This window comes from Nannospalax galili, unplaced genomic scaffold, assembly GCF_000622305.1.
Source record: "Nannospalax galili isolate Female #2095 unplaced genomic scaffold, S.galili_v1.0 scaffold1115, whole genome shotgun sequence".
NCBI classification, from domain to species: Eukaryota; Metazoa; Chordata; class Mammalia; order Rodentia; family Spalacidae; genus Nannospalax; species Nannospalax galili.
Window position 1 is genome coordinate 408,841 of NW_008336107.1, and position 19,215 is coordinate 428,055.

Sequence of the window (19,215 nt, forward strand, 5' to 3'; positions counted from 1 at the left end):
TGTCTCCACCCGTGCGGCCAGTCGGGGTCCGCTAAGAGGGCTAAGAGCCTTTCACCCTGACCAGAAAACCTCAATTGCTCTTTCGCCTTTAACGGTCCCACGCGAAGACTTAGACTGAGAATAAAAGGAAGGAAAAGGAGGAAGGGAAGGTTTAAAATAGGGAGCGTAGAGAAAAATACAAAACCAGACACCCCCCCCGAGTAAGACAATTAGCACAACCATCCAGCACACGCACCACATTGAATCACATTCGTGCGGACCGGTCCTTCTTTCGCTCAGATGCGCGCTGCACTCACCACTCTCATTTTCAGGATCCCCGAGACTTCTCGTGATTCTCCCAAATGGCGTCCACTCAGACTGCCTCAGAGTGACCAGCTCAATTTTTTCCTCCTCAGGCGCCAGATTTGATGGCAGGCTTCCTTCCTAGGGCCGGGACACTCAGACCCTAGGGCCAGAGCTGGTTACCTGGACTTTCACCTAGGTGCCGGGACTTGAACCTGGACATCCTCACTTGGGATTACTAACCCGAGACCAGACACGAGATGGCGACTCTCGCTTTATTCTGGATTTTACAGACACGAGGGGGCGACCCTCGAATTACACTGCCCTGTCCGGAGAAAAGAAACTCTGCCTCCATTCATCCTTTGTTCCCCCAGAAGCCCCCCCCGAATCCCGGACGAGCCCCCAAAATGTTAGGGTCCATGACTCGGTGGGTCTCTTCAGGAGAACAAATGCACGAGTATGGAGATGCAAAAATCAAGCAGTTTTATTAAACCAGCTAGATGGGGCTGACCGTCCTTCCAAGACACTCAGGTCTGGTTAGAGTGATCGACCCTGAGGCAATTTCAAGTAAAGATTATATAGGCTCCCACAACCGTTACACAAAAGCCCGTGTTTATACAACCAATAGTTTCAAAGCAAGCATTTCACAAACCAATAACTTCAAAACAAGAAAAATGTTACAACTCCCTTCAGGAGTCCCAATCGGGGAGGGATGCCTGGCCCGACCCTTCCCTGTTATCTTGTGTAAGCAGACATGCCTACGTGACACGACACAGATCAGACAGGTCAGGCTCCAGAGGCTGCAGCACTTGCCCCTACCTCCAGATGCCTGTGTCTCCAGTTGAGTTAATTGGTTACAAGCAGTAAATTCAAACAAGTAAATTCAAGCAGTAAATTCAGACAAGCAGTAAACTCCTCTTTCCCTAACAATACAATGGAGTATAACAACTGTTTATGTAGCATTTAAAATGTATTAAGTATTAGGGCTGGAGAGAAGACTAATCGGTTAACAGGACTGACTTCTCTTTTGGAGGACCCAGGTTCCGTTCTGAGCACCTACATGATGGCCATCAGTCCTCCATAATTCCAGTTACAGGGGATCTGTTACTTTCTTTTGGCCTCTGGGACTAACTATTTCATGCAAAGGTGCAGTTACATATGTGCAGGCAAAAGATGAGTATATACATAAAAAATAACTTTAGCAGGATACAGTGGTGCATGCTTTTATCCCAGCATTCAGGAGGCAGACACAGGCTGATCTCTGTGAGATGGAGGTCTAGCTGTTCTACATAAGTTAGTTCCAGGCCAGCTGGGGCTACAGGGAGACCCTGTCTCCAAAAAAATAACTAATTAAAAAAATCTAAATTTCTCATTTGATTTTTAAAAATGTATTAGATATTATAAGTAATCTAGATTATTTAAAATATGCAAGGAAATGAATGTTTGTTTACGCAAATTCTGCATTTTATATGTATTGAGATTTCAGCATCCTTGTATTTGGGTATTTCCAGAGTTCCTGAAACCAGAGTGCCTTGCAGATGCAGAAGGATTTTTGGCTGATTGATTGATTGATTTGGGGTGGTTTTTATTTTTTGATGATGCTGGAGTTTGATCCCAAATCTTTTTTTTAAATTTTATATATTATTTTTATTTTATATGTATGAATGTATTACCTGCATGTATGTGAGTGCACTGGTGTCGTGCAATGCCATGGAGGTCAGAAGAGGGTGTCAGATTCCTGTGGAACTGGAGTTAAGGACAGTTTGTAGCCTCCATGTGGGTGCTGGGAATCAAACCCAGGTCCTCTGCAATAGCAGTGCTTCCATGTGTCAACCTAAATAAGAATGAGGGGAAGGTTCTCTAATGATTGATATTTGAGAGTAGCAGAGTATTTCAGTGGGAATACACATGCTCTAGTAAGCTCTGACCATGGCCTAGGAGGTCCAGTAAAAGGATTATCTATTTATTTTGATGCTAGAGATTGAAACCAGGGTCCCAATCCATCCCCTCTTTTGAACCTTTAGAAAGTGCTTATGCAGTATATAAACATGAGTCCTCCCCATTCTTAATGTTCTAGCTTTTAATTTTGTCTGAATCTGACAAGAAAAAATTTCATCCTGATTATCTTTAACTTTCATGTCCAAGTATCTTTGTGTACAGATTTTTCCTTTTTTTAAAAAAAAATTTTATTTTGTGTGTGATTGTGTGCATGCAAATGTGTGTGTGCCACTGCATATATGGAGCTCAGAGGACAGCTTACAGAAGTCAGTTCTTTTCAGAATGTGGATCCTGGAGATTGAACTCAGGCTATCAGGCATGGCAGCAGGCACCTTTCTCCACTGAGCCGGCTCTTTGGGCCATTGTGTCTGGACTGTCTGGACTGACTGAACATTCACATAGCCCCAGGAAAAGGCACTCGGCATGAGTAATGAAAAGAGTGGTGGAGCCATTTAGCAGAGTTAAAAGAGAAATCAATTGTAGCAAGATGCTAGCATGTTTGTTTTTCAGACAGTCTATGGAATCTAACCTTTCCTCAAACCTGTGATCATCCTCCCAGGTGCTGGTGTGACAGTTATATGCTAACACCTATCAAGATCTAAGGAGTTTCATTGTACTTTCTCAAGATATACTGAGATGGGGGCTGGTGAGATGACTCAGTGTTTAAGAGCACTTGCTGCTCTTACAGAGAACCCAGGTTTGGTTCCTAGCACCTACATGGAGGCTCGCAACCAGCTGTAACTCCAGTTACAAGGGATTTGTCGCCTTCTTCTGACCTCCATGGGCACTGCATGCATGTAGTATATTTATGACTTACATACATGCAGGCAAAACACCCATACATGTAAAATAAAAATAAATAAAATCTTTTTTAAAAGGTATGGTGAGGCTGGGCATGGTGGCACACACCTTTGATCCCAGCACTTGGGAGGCAGAGGCAGGTGGATCTCTGTGAGTTCAAGGCCAGCCTGGTCTACATAGTTCCAGGACAGCTGGGGCTACAGGGAGACCCTGCCTCAAAAAGACCAAAAAAAAAAAAAAAAAAAAAGATATGTTGAGATAAATTTGTGAAGGTAAAGAAAAGTAGTTTAAAAGTAGCAGAGTTCCCTCAGTTGATAGAATGCTTACCTTGCATGCTTGAGGCCCTGGGTTCCATCCCCCATACCTCCTAAAAGCCTACCTATGATCCCAGCACTCAAGAAGTAGAGGCAGGAGGATCTGAAGTTCAGAGTCATCCCTAGCTACACAGGGAGTAAGCCAACCTTGGCTGTATAAGGAAAGGAAAAAGGAAGAGGAGCAGCCAGAGGAAGCTGAGGCCAAAATGGCCTGAAGGAGTTACAGAACAGTGAAGAAGGAAGGCCTGGGTTGTGTTTAGAAGGCAGAGGACAGAATGGCATTCTTGTACATTACCTGGCAGTGTTGACATGCCCTTCCTCAACCTCATCTCCTCCCTCCACCCTGTGGTTGCTGGAGGTAGGTACAGTTCTCCAGTGGGTACAGTGGGCCAGAGAAATCCTGTGATTTATGTATGGGAGCTGTTTCTTCTCAGCAGCTGCCATAACCCAGTCACTGGTACATTGTTCTTCCTGAAGTGCTGTGGTGATGACCTCTGTATTTGATTTATTTATATTTATGTTTGAGTGTAGGCCAGATGTGTACCAGTGTCTGCAGATGCCAAAAGAGGGCATCAGATCCCCTAGAACTGGAGTTAGAGGCAGTTATGAGCCACCTGATATGGGTGCTGGGAAATGAACTTGAAGAGCAGCAAGCACTTTTAACCACTGAGCTACCTTTCTAGCCCCTTTAAGAATTCTTAAACCTCAGCCTTGAAAAGACAACCCATTTTAAAAAGGGCAAAGGCTGAATAAATATCCTAAGAAGATACACAAATGGCCTATAAAGCACATGGTCATTAGGTCATCAGTGGTCATTAGGGTAATATAACTCAAAACTACAGTTGAGTATTATCTCGTATCCTGTAAGACAGCTGTACTGCAAAGCTAGACAGTAAGGATGGGTAGGGAGGATATGAAGAAGTTGGCACTCCCGTTTACTGCTGGGGGAGACCTAGAGTGGTACAGTCATTTTGGAAAACATTTTGGCAGCTTCTCAGAAAGTTAAGTGACAGTTATATGATCCAGAAATTCCATTCATAACTATATACCTAAGAGAAAAGAAAACATGTCCACATGATTTGGGTTTTATAAAAATGTTTTTATGCTGGGCGTGGTGGCGCACGCCTTTAATCCCAGCACTCAGGAGGTAGAGGCAGGCGGATCTCTCTGAGTTCAAGGCCAGCCTGGTCCACATGTGAGTGAGTTTCAGGACAGCTGGGGCTACAGGGAGACCCTGTCTCAAAACCCCCCCAAAAAATGTTTTTATTACATTTATTTTTCGCAAGTAGGGGGAGATAATGAACATGCCATAGTAGATGTGTGATCAGATATCAACTTGCTGAGGTTAATTATCTTCTTTTCATCATATGGTATCAAACTCAGGTGGTCAGATTTATTGGCAAGTGCCTTTACCACTGATCCATCTCACTGGCCCCTGAATGGAAATTTGAACTTGAATGTGTAAACTGGTGAATTAATAAGATGTGGTGAGCCATATGAAGTATCAATGTGATTATAGTATTAATGACCCTTGAAAACATTCTAAGCAAATGAAACCAGACACAACATGCCACATTAACAGATAATTTTTCATTTTATATGAAATGTAAATAGGCCCATCATTATAGAGTTAGCAAGAAGATTAGAGGGTGCCAGAGCTGAAGTGGGTGAAAATGTGATTGCAATAGTTAGGGGAGGTTTGAACATGTTCTGAAATTAGATAGTGGTGATGGGTGGTTACGTACCTTTTCAATATACTAAAAAATACCTAAATTGTGCCCCTTTTTGTTTGTTTTTTGAGACAAGGTCTCATTATTGCCCCAGCTGGCCTAGAACTTGTGGAAGCTGTTCTCAGTCTCAGAGATCTGCCTGCTTCAGACTCTCCAGTGCTGGGATTAAAGGTGTAGGCCACCACACCCAGCTGAATTATGCACTTTTAAAGCATACACTTTATGGTATATAAATTTTACCCACTAAAGCTGTTGGTTTACACATGCAGTATGTATGAAGTAGTGTGTATTCCCATTTTAGTAATTATTATCTTGCTAGTCCTAGATTACTTTGTAACCATAGCAATTTTGATTTCTCTTACAGCAACAGAATGGTTGAACAAGTTCTAGAAAACATCAATTTTCCTGCTGAAGAAGAGAAAATCTTGCAGTTCTGGCCCAAATTTAATTGTTTCCAGGAATGCTTAAAGCAATCAAAACATAGGCCAAAGTATGTAAATTTCTTTGGTAAAGACAGAGTCCTTACGAGTAGCCATTTCTCATAGGACTTCCATCCATGCAGATACTGCTTAGAGTCTCTCAGTTGTGGACATAATACATACTCAGGAATGAACATTAGTAAGAGAGTTCTTAGTTCTTGGAAGTCATTTGAATAGAGTTTATACACTGCTTTCTTATATTTTTAAATCATCGCTACCCTCACATAGCACTTAGCACTTAAATATAAGCCCCACAGACAGCTACAATGTTTTCTGCCTCTACTCTTTGTTCATAACTGTCTCCTCAGCTCTCTCATAACTAGTTGCCTTTCTGAAGGCAGGGCCTCCAGTAAACTTCTAATCAGTTATGTCTGAATCGCCTGGTCTTGCTGCTTCCTCCCCACCACAAAATGTTCAACTGTGATACCTACATAAGAATGTCCTAAATTTTTGCTGTTTTAAAATGACTTGATTTTTTTTTGTCTTTTTGAGACAGGGTCTCCCTGTAGTCCCAGATGTCCTGGAACTTGCTATGTAGACCAGGCTGGCCTCAGACTCACAAAGATCCACCTGCCTCTGCCTTCCAAGTGCTGGGATTAAAGGCATGTGCCACCATGCCCGGCAATGTATTTTTATTATGTTAGATTTACCTTCTATGATGGGCCTCCCTTTGCAGCTGGACTACCTCACTATGGACATATACTTGCAGGGACATTTAAAGATATAGTTACAAGATACACTCACCAGAATGGGTTTCATGTTGACAGAAGATTTGGATGGGACTCTCATGGCCTACCTGTGGTACATTTGAGTCTCCAGTCTTTATGGTATTTTGATGGGTTTTTTTCTTTTAAACTATCAACTCTATGATCTTTGAATCAACCTCATTATCAGTGCCATCATCACTTTGAGCTGTCTTCAGTATTATATTCCTTCATATATATATCAAGACTCACACTGAGCAGCGAGTTCTGGGTTACAGAAGAGGATTTATTTTTGCACCTGCCTTAATGTCTTTGTTCACCAGTTCAAATGTGCTGATTACTTATAAGCATGTCAGATACTTCCTTCTTCGTTTCCGTATTATTATGTATTACTAATTTTCTGTGTAGTTTTTTGTGGGGGGTGTTTTTTTTTAAAGCTGTTTTGTTTTCTAGAGTTGCTTAGTTGTATTTGTTTCATAAGGTAAGGTCGTTAACTATCTTACATTGTATTTTCAGGAATGTGAAATTGATAAAACACTGGGAATTGAAGGGCCAGAGGATGTGGTGAAAATGGGGATTGCAGAATATAACAAACAGTGCCGAGCCATTGTGATGAGATAGTCTACTGAGTGGAGGGTATGTTGCGTGTTTTCAGTAGAATCAATAGGAAGTTTACTTTTGGAATGGGAGTTTAAATGGCTTATCATCCCTTGTGCTTTTTATGAAATGTTCCCCAAAGCATGGCTGTCCATGTGAGGTGGTGACATAAGGGGTTGGATTGACCCTCCTTTTTATATTGTGAATGCACAAGGAAGGGTTTTTAGCTTCAGCACCCAACCCTGCTAGTTAAAACTGTGCCCTCTTTTTTTTCTTTTATGTATTAAGTTGAGGTTTGATAATTATTCTACTTCTAGCCCCACAGTGATAAACATCATGATGTTCTGACAGACAGACTTACTTGGATGTTTCAGTATAAAAACACAGAGGCTTTGTTGGTTTGGTTTGGGTTTTTGAGAGGGTTTGCTAGGTAGCCCTGACTAACCTGGTTGTCACTGTGCAGCCCAGGTGGCCTTGAACTCATGGCTCTCCTCTCACCTGACCTTCCCAAGTTCTAAGATCATACATGTACCGCTGTACTTGGCAATTTAGATATTTTTTTAGAATTTAAGCTTGGACCCATTCCTCTTATTTTAAAACCTTACAATAATGGCTGCCCTCCCCAATATTCTCCATCTTACCTTCAATCTCTCAAGCTTACTGTTCCTCAGAATTTGTACAATGGTATTACTTCCCTAGCCTTTAAACATTAATCCCCTTGATTGCATCAGGTACCAAATCCCAATGAGTGTTTTCTTTTGGTGTATAGTATTTCTTTCCTTTTCTTTAAGTCTCTCTCCATCTATTTCCTCATGTTCTTTGTGTTTGTTTCATTCTGTAGCTCAGAACTCAAGGTCCTCCTGCTTCAACAGTCTGAGTGCTGGGATTCCAGGCACATGCCACCACACCTTGCTTTCCTCATGGTCCTTTTATGCTTCTGTTCTTTGTGCTGTCCTGCTTGGACATTGAGTAGCTTCACTCTATTGGTATATAAAGTTTGGTTCCATCAACATGAAAGTCAGAGCTTATTTTTTTTCCAGACTGATCACCAGAGGGGAAGAGTTCTGGTGAGGATGAATACAACTGAAATACAGATCTGCTGCTTTTCTTTGTTTTCTTAAAAATTTTTAACTTTTTGAGATAATCTCAAGCATATTAAAAACTATATACTCAATATGGAGCATTCCTCTGTATCCTTCATCTACCGTTTCCAGTTGCTGACATCTTCGGTGACACACAAAAGCAGTAACTTCATATTAATAAGATACTATATAGATCTTGAGTTTCACTTCTTGCCCACTAATTTTTATCTCTGATCCAAATGCCTGTCCAGGATTAGCCATTGTAGCTAGTAGCATGTCTTCTTAGTCTCCTTGATGTAGAATGTTTGTTTAGTCTTTGTCTTTTATGACCTTGTCCCTTTGGGGGGCAGGGAAGGTTACTAGGTATTGAATCCCTGTGCGTGCTAAACAGGTGCTACTGTATATCACTGAGCTGTATCCACAGCTGCTACCTTATCATTTTGAAGAATGTATGCAAAGCATTGTATAGAATTCTTTCAGTGACTTGTGTTTTCTCATGACCCAATTTAGGTGTGCAATTTTGGCAAGAATGACACAGAAGTAATGTCATGCCTGTGTGTTGCTGTGTCACAAGAATTGATGTCTTATTTAAGATGTTGTCTGGCTATCTAGTTTTTCCTTTGTGAAGTTTCAGGTTTTTTAATTGATATTTTATTTATTTATTTTTTGTTTTTTGGAGACAGGGTCTTCCTGTAGCCCCAGCTGTCCTGGAACTCACTATGTAGACCAGCCTGGCCTTGAACTCACAGAGATCCGCCTACCTCTGCCTCCCAAGTGCTGGGTGTTGGGGTTCTCTGTTATGCAAGTAGAAGTCTCTTCACGTCCGGATAGCTCACGAGCTCGGAAACCATGTGCTGCAAATTCCTTCATAGCAGAGTGCCTTCCTGGCATCCTCCCTGACTCTTCTTTTAAAGTGCTCGCCACAAATACATGCCCTCCAGCACAGGAGCTACCAGGTTTTAAATCAGGCATTGTCTGATAGCCTGATAGAAGCCCACCGCCCTATGTAAATGAGGCATCCTAAAAGTACCTATCAGCTAAGACTTCTTCTACTGTCTCTACAAGATCAGGTCAGAGACTGGGACCAGGAGATCAGGTCAGAGACAGGGAGATCAGGTCAGAGACGGGGTCCCGGAGATTGGGTCCCAGAAAACTGGATCAGCAGAGAGCTGGACAGCAAGGAGCAGAGATACAATAAAGCAGTAAACACAGACTAAGCCGTGCCTTGAGTCCTGTGTCTTACTACCGGCGACCTGATCTCACCGGAGAGCAGCACTCTCTGTTATCGAACCACGGATACCCCAGCTTTCCCCGCCTCCGTGCCTCTTCCCTGTGGAGTTCACTGGCCAGAACTCCGCAATCCTGAGGAAGGGTACAAGGGTGTAATAGAGGCGGGATCTCGACTAGATAATACTCTAGTAGCAGAGGAAGCTCTCCGCTCCAGAGAAGTGTGTAGCTATCAGCTACAGCCAGCATCAGAGAAGTCTTTACACCTGCCGTCTCCAGAGAGGCGCGGCCGGCCAGGCCCGCCAGCTGCTAGCTAGCCAGGGGGACCAGAACCACGGCAGGAGAGTGCACGCACACCTGACCCTGGGCCACATCCACAGTGAGTGCGTCTGGGAGCCCAGGCGCGTTCCCCACATCGCTTCCGCCAGACTCACGCTGGGACTAGCCAGGTGTGGCGGAGACCCCAGGGTGCCCGCACACACCACGCCGGGAGTCAAGCGACGCACCATACATCCTTCTACTCAGAAGGCAGAAAACTGTAATATAACCAACAATACTCTCTTCCTCTTTCCACCATGCTTGTCGTGATATTTTATTTATTTTTATTTTATGTGAATGTGTATTTTGCCTGCATGTATGTAAGTGCACCATGTGTGTGCACTGCCTATAGAGGTCAGAAGAGGGTGTGAGATCCCTTGGAACTGGACTTATGAATGATTGTTAGCCTCCATGTGGATGCTGGGAATCAAACCTGGGTTCTCTGGAAGAACAGCAAGTGTTCTTAATCACTGAGCCATCCCTACAGCCCCCAGGTTTTTCTTTGAAATAAGTATCTTAGGGGAATATTATTTCCAATGTTCTTTTTCTTTCAGTACTTTCAGTCATTAATTTTAGCATCCATTAATGATTCTTCCTAACTATGGGCATTTCTCTGGTGTTCACCAAATGATGGCTTTGGTAGGTTTTTATTAGTGAGTATTTGCTAGGCATGGTGGTGCACACTTGTAATACCAGTACTGGGAAGGCAGAGGGAAGGCAGAGGCAGCAGGATCACCACAAGTTCAAGGCCAGCCTGAACTTCTGAATCAGCCAGGGACACATATAAGTTTACTTGAACCATTGATTATTATGATTTCACAAAATATTTGTATGTAAAAAACTGTCAGGTCTCAATTTTTTTTTTTTTGTCTTTTTGAGGCAGGGTCTCCTTAGAGCCCCAGCTATCCTGAAACTCACTGTGTAGACCAGGCTGGCCTCAAACTCACAAAGATCCGCCTGCTTCTGCCTCCCAGGTGCTGGGATTAAAGGCGTGTACCACCACACCCGGCTTAGGTCTCAATTTTCTAGTACTGTACTATTCATACCTTTGTTTTGGGGGGGGGGGTCTTTTTGAGACAGGGTCTCCCTGTAGCCCCAACTGTCCTGGAACTCAGTATGTAGACCAAGCAGGCCTTGAACTCACAGAGATCTGTCTGCCTCTGCCTCCCGAGTGCTGGGATTAAAGGCATGTGCCACCACACCCGGCCCCTATTCATACTTTTAAGTCTGCTGTTACCAGACTTGGCTGATGGATTGACTTTGATAACAACTATAAGACTCTGTATCCAGAATTCATGGAATCAGTCTGGTAGGTTTATTAAAATTGTGAGTATGATGCATATTCTTTTGCATTAGTTAGAGGAGAGGTATGCTTGCATGAAGCAGTTTGTTTTCAAGTCTTTAATTATTGGATTTTAGAGAAGGTATATTTTTGTATTCAGATTTTTAGATTTTGGAAATACAATAGAGTATGCACATCTTCTGTAGTGTAGAAGAGCTCTAGTAGGTTCAAATGTGTTTGTATTTCTGCAAAGTAGACTAAAGAGTATAATCTAATGTCAAGTAAAGGGTTGTTCTGGTTTGGTTTTTGGTGTTTTGGGGTTCCCTGCCCCAAACTAATGTGTACCAAATTCGAAGAGAATTGAGTTTTTGTTTTGGTTTTGCTTTTTACACAGGATCTCACTACTATGTAGCTCTGAATGGCTTGGCCTGGAACTCGCTGAGTAGACCAGGTGGACTTACATTGATAGAGATTAGCCTGCCTCTAAATCCCAAGTACTGGGATTAAAGGCATATGCCATCATGCCTGGCAGGAAAAATCACTTTTAAGCATAAGAGATTGTGTGGAGCTGGAGAGGTGGCTCCTGGTTAAGAGCACTGGCTGCTCTTGCAGAGGGCCCGTATTTGAATCCTAGCTGTCTGTAACTCTAGTTCCAGGGGATTCAATGCCATCTTCTGACCTCCACAGGCATTACATGACATGGATGCACTTACATACATGCAGGCAATACACTCATACACATAAAATTTAAAAAGTAGATAAAATATCTTTTTAAAAAGTATAAGGGATTGTGTACTTGAATGAACTGCTGAAATTAATTATTGTTTGGTAATATTTACAAATGAAAATTTGCTTTTTGCTACATAAGACAATGGAAGCAAGGCCAGTCTTATTGGGTGGTCTTAAGTGGACCTTCTCTACTAGTCTGAGAATCATTACTGGGTCAACAGGCAACATCATCATGGTTGCAAAATGTCCAAGGTATATAATTCAACCTTGAGGAAATCTTGCTTTTATTAAGTTAATGTTTTAAAAGTACAGAAGAATTGGGGTTGGAGAGATGGCTCAGCAGTTAAGAACACTGGCTGTTCTTTCAGAAGACCCGGGTTCAAATCCCAGTACCCGCATCGCAGCTAACAGCTGTCCATAACTCCAGTTCCAGGGGATCCGATGGCCTCTTCTGTCCTCCGTGGGCATTGCATGACATGGGTGCACTTACACACATGCAGGCAATACACACACACATTTAAAAAAAAAGTACAGAAGAATTAAAAAGTTGGGGGTTTTTAGTTTATTTTTTGCCCTTGGTTCTGGGGAACGAACATAGGGCCTTCCAAATTCTAGGCAAGCAGTCTGCCACCGAACCACATTTTTTTAAATTTATGTTTATATGTGTGTGCCGCATGAATTTATGTACACCATGTGTGTGCAACACCCTGCAGAGGCCAGAAGAGGTGTTGAATTTCCTGGAACTGGAGTTACAGGTAGTTGTGAGGTACTATGTGGGTCCTGAGAAGTAAACCCAGATCTTCTGCAAGATCAGTAAGTGCTCTTAAATGGCTGGGCCATCTCTCTAGCCCCAGTCTTGATATTTTGAGACAAAGTCTCACTATGTATCCCAGACAGAACTCAAACTTGTAATCTTCCTGTCTCTTCCTCTCCAGTTATGGACAGTTAGCCACCATGTGGGTGCTGGGAATCATACCTTGGTCCTTTGTAAGAATAGCCAGTGCTCTTAACCTCTGAACCATCTCTCCAACTCCATCCAGTCCTTGGAATTTTTAGACAAATTATTATGTAGCGCAAGGTAATCTTGAACTCACAGTATAGCCCACACTGGCCTCGAATTCACAATTCTTAAGAATTTGTCTAAAAATGGAAGCAAGTAGACAGCATTCCTCTGGTTTTTGCCAGTTTTTACCTTCAGGAACCTACTTGAGCTCCTTTCTTGACTTCCCTTGATGACAGAGGACAGTGATTGGAACATTTAAGCCAAATAAACCTTTTCATCCTCCCCGCCAAAAAAAAAATTGTTTAATTTTCTTAGTCCAAGGACTGAGACTACAGACCAGTGAGTGGAACAGCAGTTGCCTAGCATATGTAAGGCCCTAGACTGACCCTCCCCTCCCCCAGCGCCACAAAAAGAAACAAAGCTCTCGGTGTTTAAAGGCTTGGTATTCTTGAGCACATGGCATATAAAGAAGGCATGTAGAGTGATGATAAATTCAAAAAGTAATGAGATGCCACTAATAGTGGAAGTATCTCTAGTAGTGACAATTTAGATTGAGTTAATGCTTTTGAGTATATAAAGTATTTCCCACATGATTCAGAGTCCTGTGGATCTACTGGAGGTAAAAGTGAGTGCAGTGGCCTGAAATCACACTGATAATTTTATGGCTCTTAAGTTTAAGCCTCTTTCTTAATATATTATGTTTATCTAATATTCTTTCCTCTGTTGTGAATGTTCTTGTATCATAGGCTATAATTGAAGATTGGATTTCAACTCGGGATGTTTTTGTTTTGTTTTGTTTTTGAGGCCAGGTTATAGTCTAGGCTGACCTCAAACCCATGATCTCCTATCCTCAGCCCCTCAAATAATTGGAATTTCAGGCAAATATTGAAATCGTATGTGTATACCACCACGCTGGTGAGAATTTGTGGCGCACGCCTTTAATCCCAGCACTTGGGAGGCAGAGGCAGGCAGATCTCTGTGAGTTCAAGGCCAGCCTGGTCTACATAGTGAGTTCCAGGACAGCTGGGGCTACAGGGAGACCCTGTCTAAAGAAGACAAAAAAAAAAAAATCGGGGTTGGGAAGATGACTCAGCAGTTAGGAATACTTGCTGCTTTTCCAGAGTACTAGAGTTCAGTTCCTAGTACCCTTGTTGGGTAGCTCATAACCTCCTGTAATTCCAGCTTCAGGGGATCCAATGCTCTTTTCTTCCTTCTGTGGGTATGTGCACTCATGTATACATACCCACATACAGATTCATATGTATAAGTAAAATAAATGTAAAAAACTTGGCCTTTTATTTATATATATTATATATATTTATATATAATATATATAAAGGCATATTTACCTTTTTCTAAAGCCATGAAAATAGCATGAAAAATACTTTTTAAGCCTGGTGTGGTGGCACATGCCTTTGATCCTGGCACTTGAGAGGCAGAGGCAGGTGGATCTCTGTGAGTTCAAGGCCAGCCTGGTCTATATAGTGAGTTCCAGGACAGCTGGGGCTACAGGGAGACCCTGTCTCAAAAAGATCAAGAAAACATACTTTTTAAAAGAAATTTAAATTGACATTTTGACAAGTGAATAAGTTTTTTTGACATTGCTCTTTTTTTGTTGTTTGTTTTGGGGTGGTGCTGAGGATTATCCTCAAGGTCTTAAATGTGCTGGGCAAACACTATCCCTGAGATATGTCCCCAGCCCTGTGGGAAAAAGTGTAGTCTATATGTTATCCTGATTGTAGGTAGTGGTGCACACTTGTAATCCAAGTGCTGAGGAGGCTGAGTATGTGAATTGTAATTCAAGGCTAGGCTAGGCTACTTAGTAAGAGACTGTCTCAAAAAGACAAAAATTACCCTAGGCATATTGTAAGTAGAAAATGAAGAGTGAAAAAATAAAGGCAGAATGAAGCAAGGATTCCCACAATACAGTCTGTTATCCAGTTGGGAGAAGTGAATAATCAACACAGGAGAATTTGAGGTGACATCGATGTCTGTGGTATCCATTTATAATTACCTTAAAGTAACACATTTTAATGTTCATTAAAATATTTAATTAGCTGTAGAAAAGCGAGATGATTCTAATCCTAGTGGTTTGTACTTTTCAATTGCTTTATAAAACCTGCCTGTTAAAAAATTTAAATAATACACCAGAAACCCAAAGAAAGTTCCCAAATTCCAACCATAGTTAATATGTTGATAAGAATTTGTTCTTTCAACATCGCTAAGAATTTTAGTATAAGTAAGTATGCTGATAGCTGGAGATTTACATCATTGGTAAGTCAGTGTTCAATGTGCTCTAATATTTGCTTCCTTCTCCTTTTGTTTAGCTACTATTTGCCTTAATTGTTGTGGACAACTTTTCTTATCAGTAGATAGTTGCTTGTTTTTCTGGTGTTTGGGATTGAACCCAGGACTCTGCACATTTTCAATAAGCTCTCTACCACCAACAACCTCCCTGCCTTGATAGTAGCTCTCCTATAATCTACATTTGGGCATTGATGCTGTGATTTACCTAAAGCCACCAAATGATGTGTTGTTTTTTTTCACTTCTTTGGCAGAAGAAAACTCTAAGTAGAAATTGGCATAACTGCATTTGAACAAAAGATTTTTGATTTCTAAAACTCTTATCTCTTAACTTGCCAGGTGGGTCTTCACACAACTCTATGACAAAGGCCTTGTGTATAGGGGCGTGAAAGTCATGCCCTTCTCCACTGCATGCAGCACTCCACTCTCCAACTTTGAGTCACACAAGAATTACAAGGTACTATAATGTGGTAAAGACGTCCTAAGCTGTTTTTCAGTATTGGCTTATTATATAAAAGTTGACTGCTTGTGATCAACGTGAGTATTCCCAGTTATTCGCAATATGGAGTATCGATGCCAGGCATCTGTTACTACTGAGTGCCAATGATACTGCCAGTCATCACTTGGAGGCTCTGTTAGATTAAAAAGAGGGATACTTTTCCCTCACTGGATTTATTATGTATTAACTTAGATGTGGTAGATTTTTTGTTTTGATCATATTTTGTGCTTAACAAATCAAGGTCTGACATTTTCTTCCAGTTACTGTTCTTCATAATATTATCTGTTAAAGGTGTTGTGAGCATGGGCTAGAGAAATGGCTCAGCAGTTAAGAGAACTTGTTCTTCCAGAAGAACCAAGTTCAGTTCCAACAACCACATTGGGTGACTTAGAACTGCCAATAAGTTCAGCTCCTGTGGAATCTGACGCCTCTGGCCTCAGCAGGTACCTGCAGTCACATGCACATGCCCACACAGGCACACATGTATATACATCATTAAAAAAAATTTTTTTAATTCTTTTGTCTTTTTGAGACAGAGGCTCCCTGTAGCCCCAGCTGGCCTGGAACTAAACTATGTAGACCAGGCTGGCCTTGAACTCACAGAGATCTGCCTGCCTCTGCCTTGAGTGTTGGGATTAAAGTTGTATGCCACTTAAAAGGTATTTTGGGCCAGGCGTGGTGGCGCATGCCTTTAATCCCAGCACTCGGGAGGCAGGCAAGCGGATCTCTGTGAGTTCAAGGCCAGCCTGGTCTACATAGTGAGTTCCAGGACAGCTGGGACTACAGGGAGACCCTGACTCAAAAAGACCAAAAAAAAAAAAAAAGGTATGTTGGAGGCTTGAGAGATCGCTCAGTGGTTAAGAGCACTGGCTGCTCTTGCAGAAGGCCTGGGTTCAATTCCCAGTACCCATGGCAGTTAACAACCATCTGTGTAACTCCAGTTCCAGGGGATCCGATATCATCATCTGTCCTCTATGAGCATTCCATGATATGGGTGAACTTACACACATGCAATTAATACATTCAAACACATACAATTAAAAAATTAAGGGGCTGGAGAGATGGCTCAGCAGTTAAGAGCAGTGACTGCTCTTGTGGAGGACCTGGGTTCAATTCCCAGGACCCACATGATGGCCACAAACCATCCTTAACTCCAGTTCAGAGGAATCCAAAGCCCTCTTCTGACCTCCACGGCATTGCACAACATGGGTGCACTCACATACATGCAGGCAATACACTCATACACAGAAAATAAAAATAAAATATTAAAAAAAAGTATTTTGAAGATTTAATTGAAATGCTGAGTTGTATTAGGATCTGTTCTCTGATTTTACTTGCTGTCACTGTGGTGACTGCTTTATGTCATCTAGTGGAGAGGATAAGCCCTAGTGAGTCTTTGAGCACGTGAACTGTATCTTTGTCTGTATTCATTAAATGTTTTAACTTTTGCCAGTTCACGTAACCTTCTTTTTTAAAAGGTACTGACTTTTTGGAAGTCTTGTTTCATGCCCAGTGAACTGGCTCAGCAAACTTACCTAAGTTACTCCATTTTGTTCAGAGCTATTTTAGCAACTTTTCTCCACACCAAAAGGAAAAGGGGGACAACCTTGGGTCTTGGCAAATTGTCCTAGCTATGAACCATGGAATGTACTAATTCCAGACATTTTACATCTGGATAACTGCTTGTTTTCGCTTCTATAACTCACTTGCTATTTTAGGTCACCTTGGCAGAAAGTATAAGACCACCCTGTTATTGTATGACCACCCGGTAACTGCTGATTTCAGCTTTTTTACTGTACGTGTTATGGCTAGGAAGTTGACTAATTGTAAAATTACAAAGTTGATTGTCAAGTTATATGACTGTATCACTTGTCTGTTTAATGATTGGTTGTTGATTAATAGATTCAAAGTTCTGCTATGTTGTACAAACCTGATTGGTTCGCAAATGTCCCGTTTGAATAATGTTTCTGTAATCCTATAAAAACTCTGACCTGACAATCATCAGGGCTACCTTTACTCCCGAGATAGACAGCCTGGCCGGTCGAAAAATAAAATTTACCTTGCTACTTAAAGTGGTGTTGGTGATTTTTTGTGAATTCCGTCCTGTAACACCAGGTTTGGAAATTATGTTAGTAGAGCTTACAGTTGTAAGCAGAAGTGTCTGTCATTGTAGAGAATGTTTTCCCTATTTCATTTGATCTTTGTAAGATACCCTGTATCTTACAATGCTTTATATTTGTGATTTCCATATAATTGTTAGGGCATCTTTTAAATATAGCTGAATGATACTTTATTTTTGTCTTATTGAGACAGGGTCTCCCTGTAGCCCCAGCTGTCCTGAAACTCACTATGTAGACCAGGCTGGCCTTGAACTCACAAAGATCCGCCTGCCTCTGCCTCCCAAGTGCTGGGATTAAAGGTGTGTGCCATCACGCCTGGCTAGGATATTTTTTTAAGAGCTCATTTTATTGTGAAAATTAAATTTGTTTAGTTCCCTTTCAGACATTTCCTTTTTGTTACATCTCTTGCAAATTTGTAAAACAGTTTTCCCTCAATGTCTTTCAGGATGTTCAGCATCCTTCAGTATTTGTAACTTTCCTTTTGGAGGAAGATGAAAATACATCATTAGTTGCATGGACAACCACTCCTTGGACTCTACCTAGCAACCTTGCCCTATGTGTTAATCCAGAAACACAGTATGTGAAGATTAAAGGTCAGTAGAAGCCTACTGTGCTGGACAGCTTTAGTGTCAACTTGACACACCTGGGTTGAGGGAGCCTCAATTGGGGAATTACCTTCATTGGACTGGCCTGTGGCCATGTCCATGGGGCATCTTCTTGATTGTTGAGTAATGTGGGTGGTGCCACCCCTGGGCAGGTGGGCCTATGTTGCATAAAAAAGTGGGCTGAGCAGGGGCCAGGGAAGCAAGCCAGTAAGCAGTGTTTCTCCATGGCCTGTGCTCCAGCTCCTGCCTCTAGGTTAAAAAATATGTAAGCTAAATAAACCCTTTCCTCCCCAAGTTGGTACTGGTCAGAGTATTTTGTCACAGCAATGGAGAAACAAACTAAGACACCTAGTTACTTGTGATTAGCATGAACAACATAAGTTTATGGAAGTATAAAAGCTTATATTTCTTTTAGTAAAAAAATTTTCCACAGAATTTTACTTAATCAAAAAGATAAGCTATAGGGACAGGTATGTTGTCTCAGCACACAAGACACTGGTGGGAGTATCTTGAGTTTTGAGGTCACCCTGGGAAACATAGCAAGACCCTGTTTCAAAATGAGAGGGGAGAGGGGAGAATAGAGAAAAAAAGTAACCTTGGGGCTGGAGAGATGACTCAGAGGTTAAGAGCACTGGCTGCTTTTGGAGAGAGCCCAAGTTCAGTTCCTAGTACCCACATGGTGGCTGACAGTCATCTATAACTCCATTTCCAGGGTATCTTACACTGTCTCTGGCCTCTGTGGGCATTGCCCACATGTCCACCTACATATATGTAGGCAAAATGCTCATATACATAAAATATAAATAAACAAAAAGTAACCTCTAAAAAATTGTTTTCTTTCTAGTTGAAAGTGACAAAAAATTAAATAGTTCTAAGATGTAAAAGATACAAAGTAAATTTTATAACTTTGAGTTTGCAATGTAAGTTTTACACATCATTCCCCTATTCCAGATGAAACATCTGAGATTCAGAAACATGGCCTCTTAACTATTCCATGGTGGATATTTCTCATATCCACATCTAATTTTTTCCATAGAGATTTATAGGAAAAAAGATGGTTGGTACTTGAACAAATATACTTTCAGATTTGGGTAATTTATGGGGAGGAAGAGAGAAAAACTCATTATCAGAGGGGAAAAGG

General features: G+C 41.6%; 1 protein-coding gene, 1 non-coding gene and 1 pseudogene across 2 annotated transcripts in view; 2 read left to right on the forward strand and 1 right to left on the reverse strand.

Moving 5' to 3' along the window:
- LOC103732376 (probable isoleucine--tRNA ligase, cytoplasmic) overlaps positions 1 to 19,215 on the forward strand; it is a 51,448-nt gene that overhangs the window by 17,581 nt on the left and 14,652 nt on the right. The window contains exons 2-3 of the mRNA XM_008830953.2: positions 15,190 to 15,307; positions 17,915 to 18,062. Of these exons, the coding sequence (XP_008829175.2) occupies positions 15,190 to 15,307; positions 17,915 to 18,062 (266 nt within the window). The remainder of the gene's footprint in view (positions 1 to 15,189; positions 15,308 to 17,914; positions 18,063 to 19,215) is intronic.
- LOC115069999 lies at positions 3,736 to 3,860 on the forward strand. Its single transcript, XR_003849215.1, has one exon. It is a non-coding gene; the product is annotated as a small nucleolar RNA SNORA84 (small nucleolar RNA).
- On the reverse strand, positions 6,530 to 6,643 carry LOC115069998 (annotated as a pseudogene).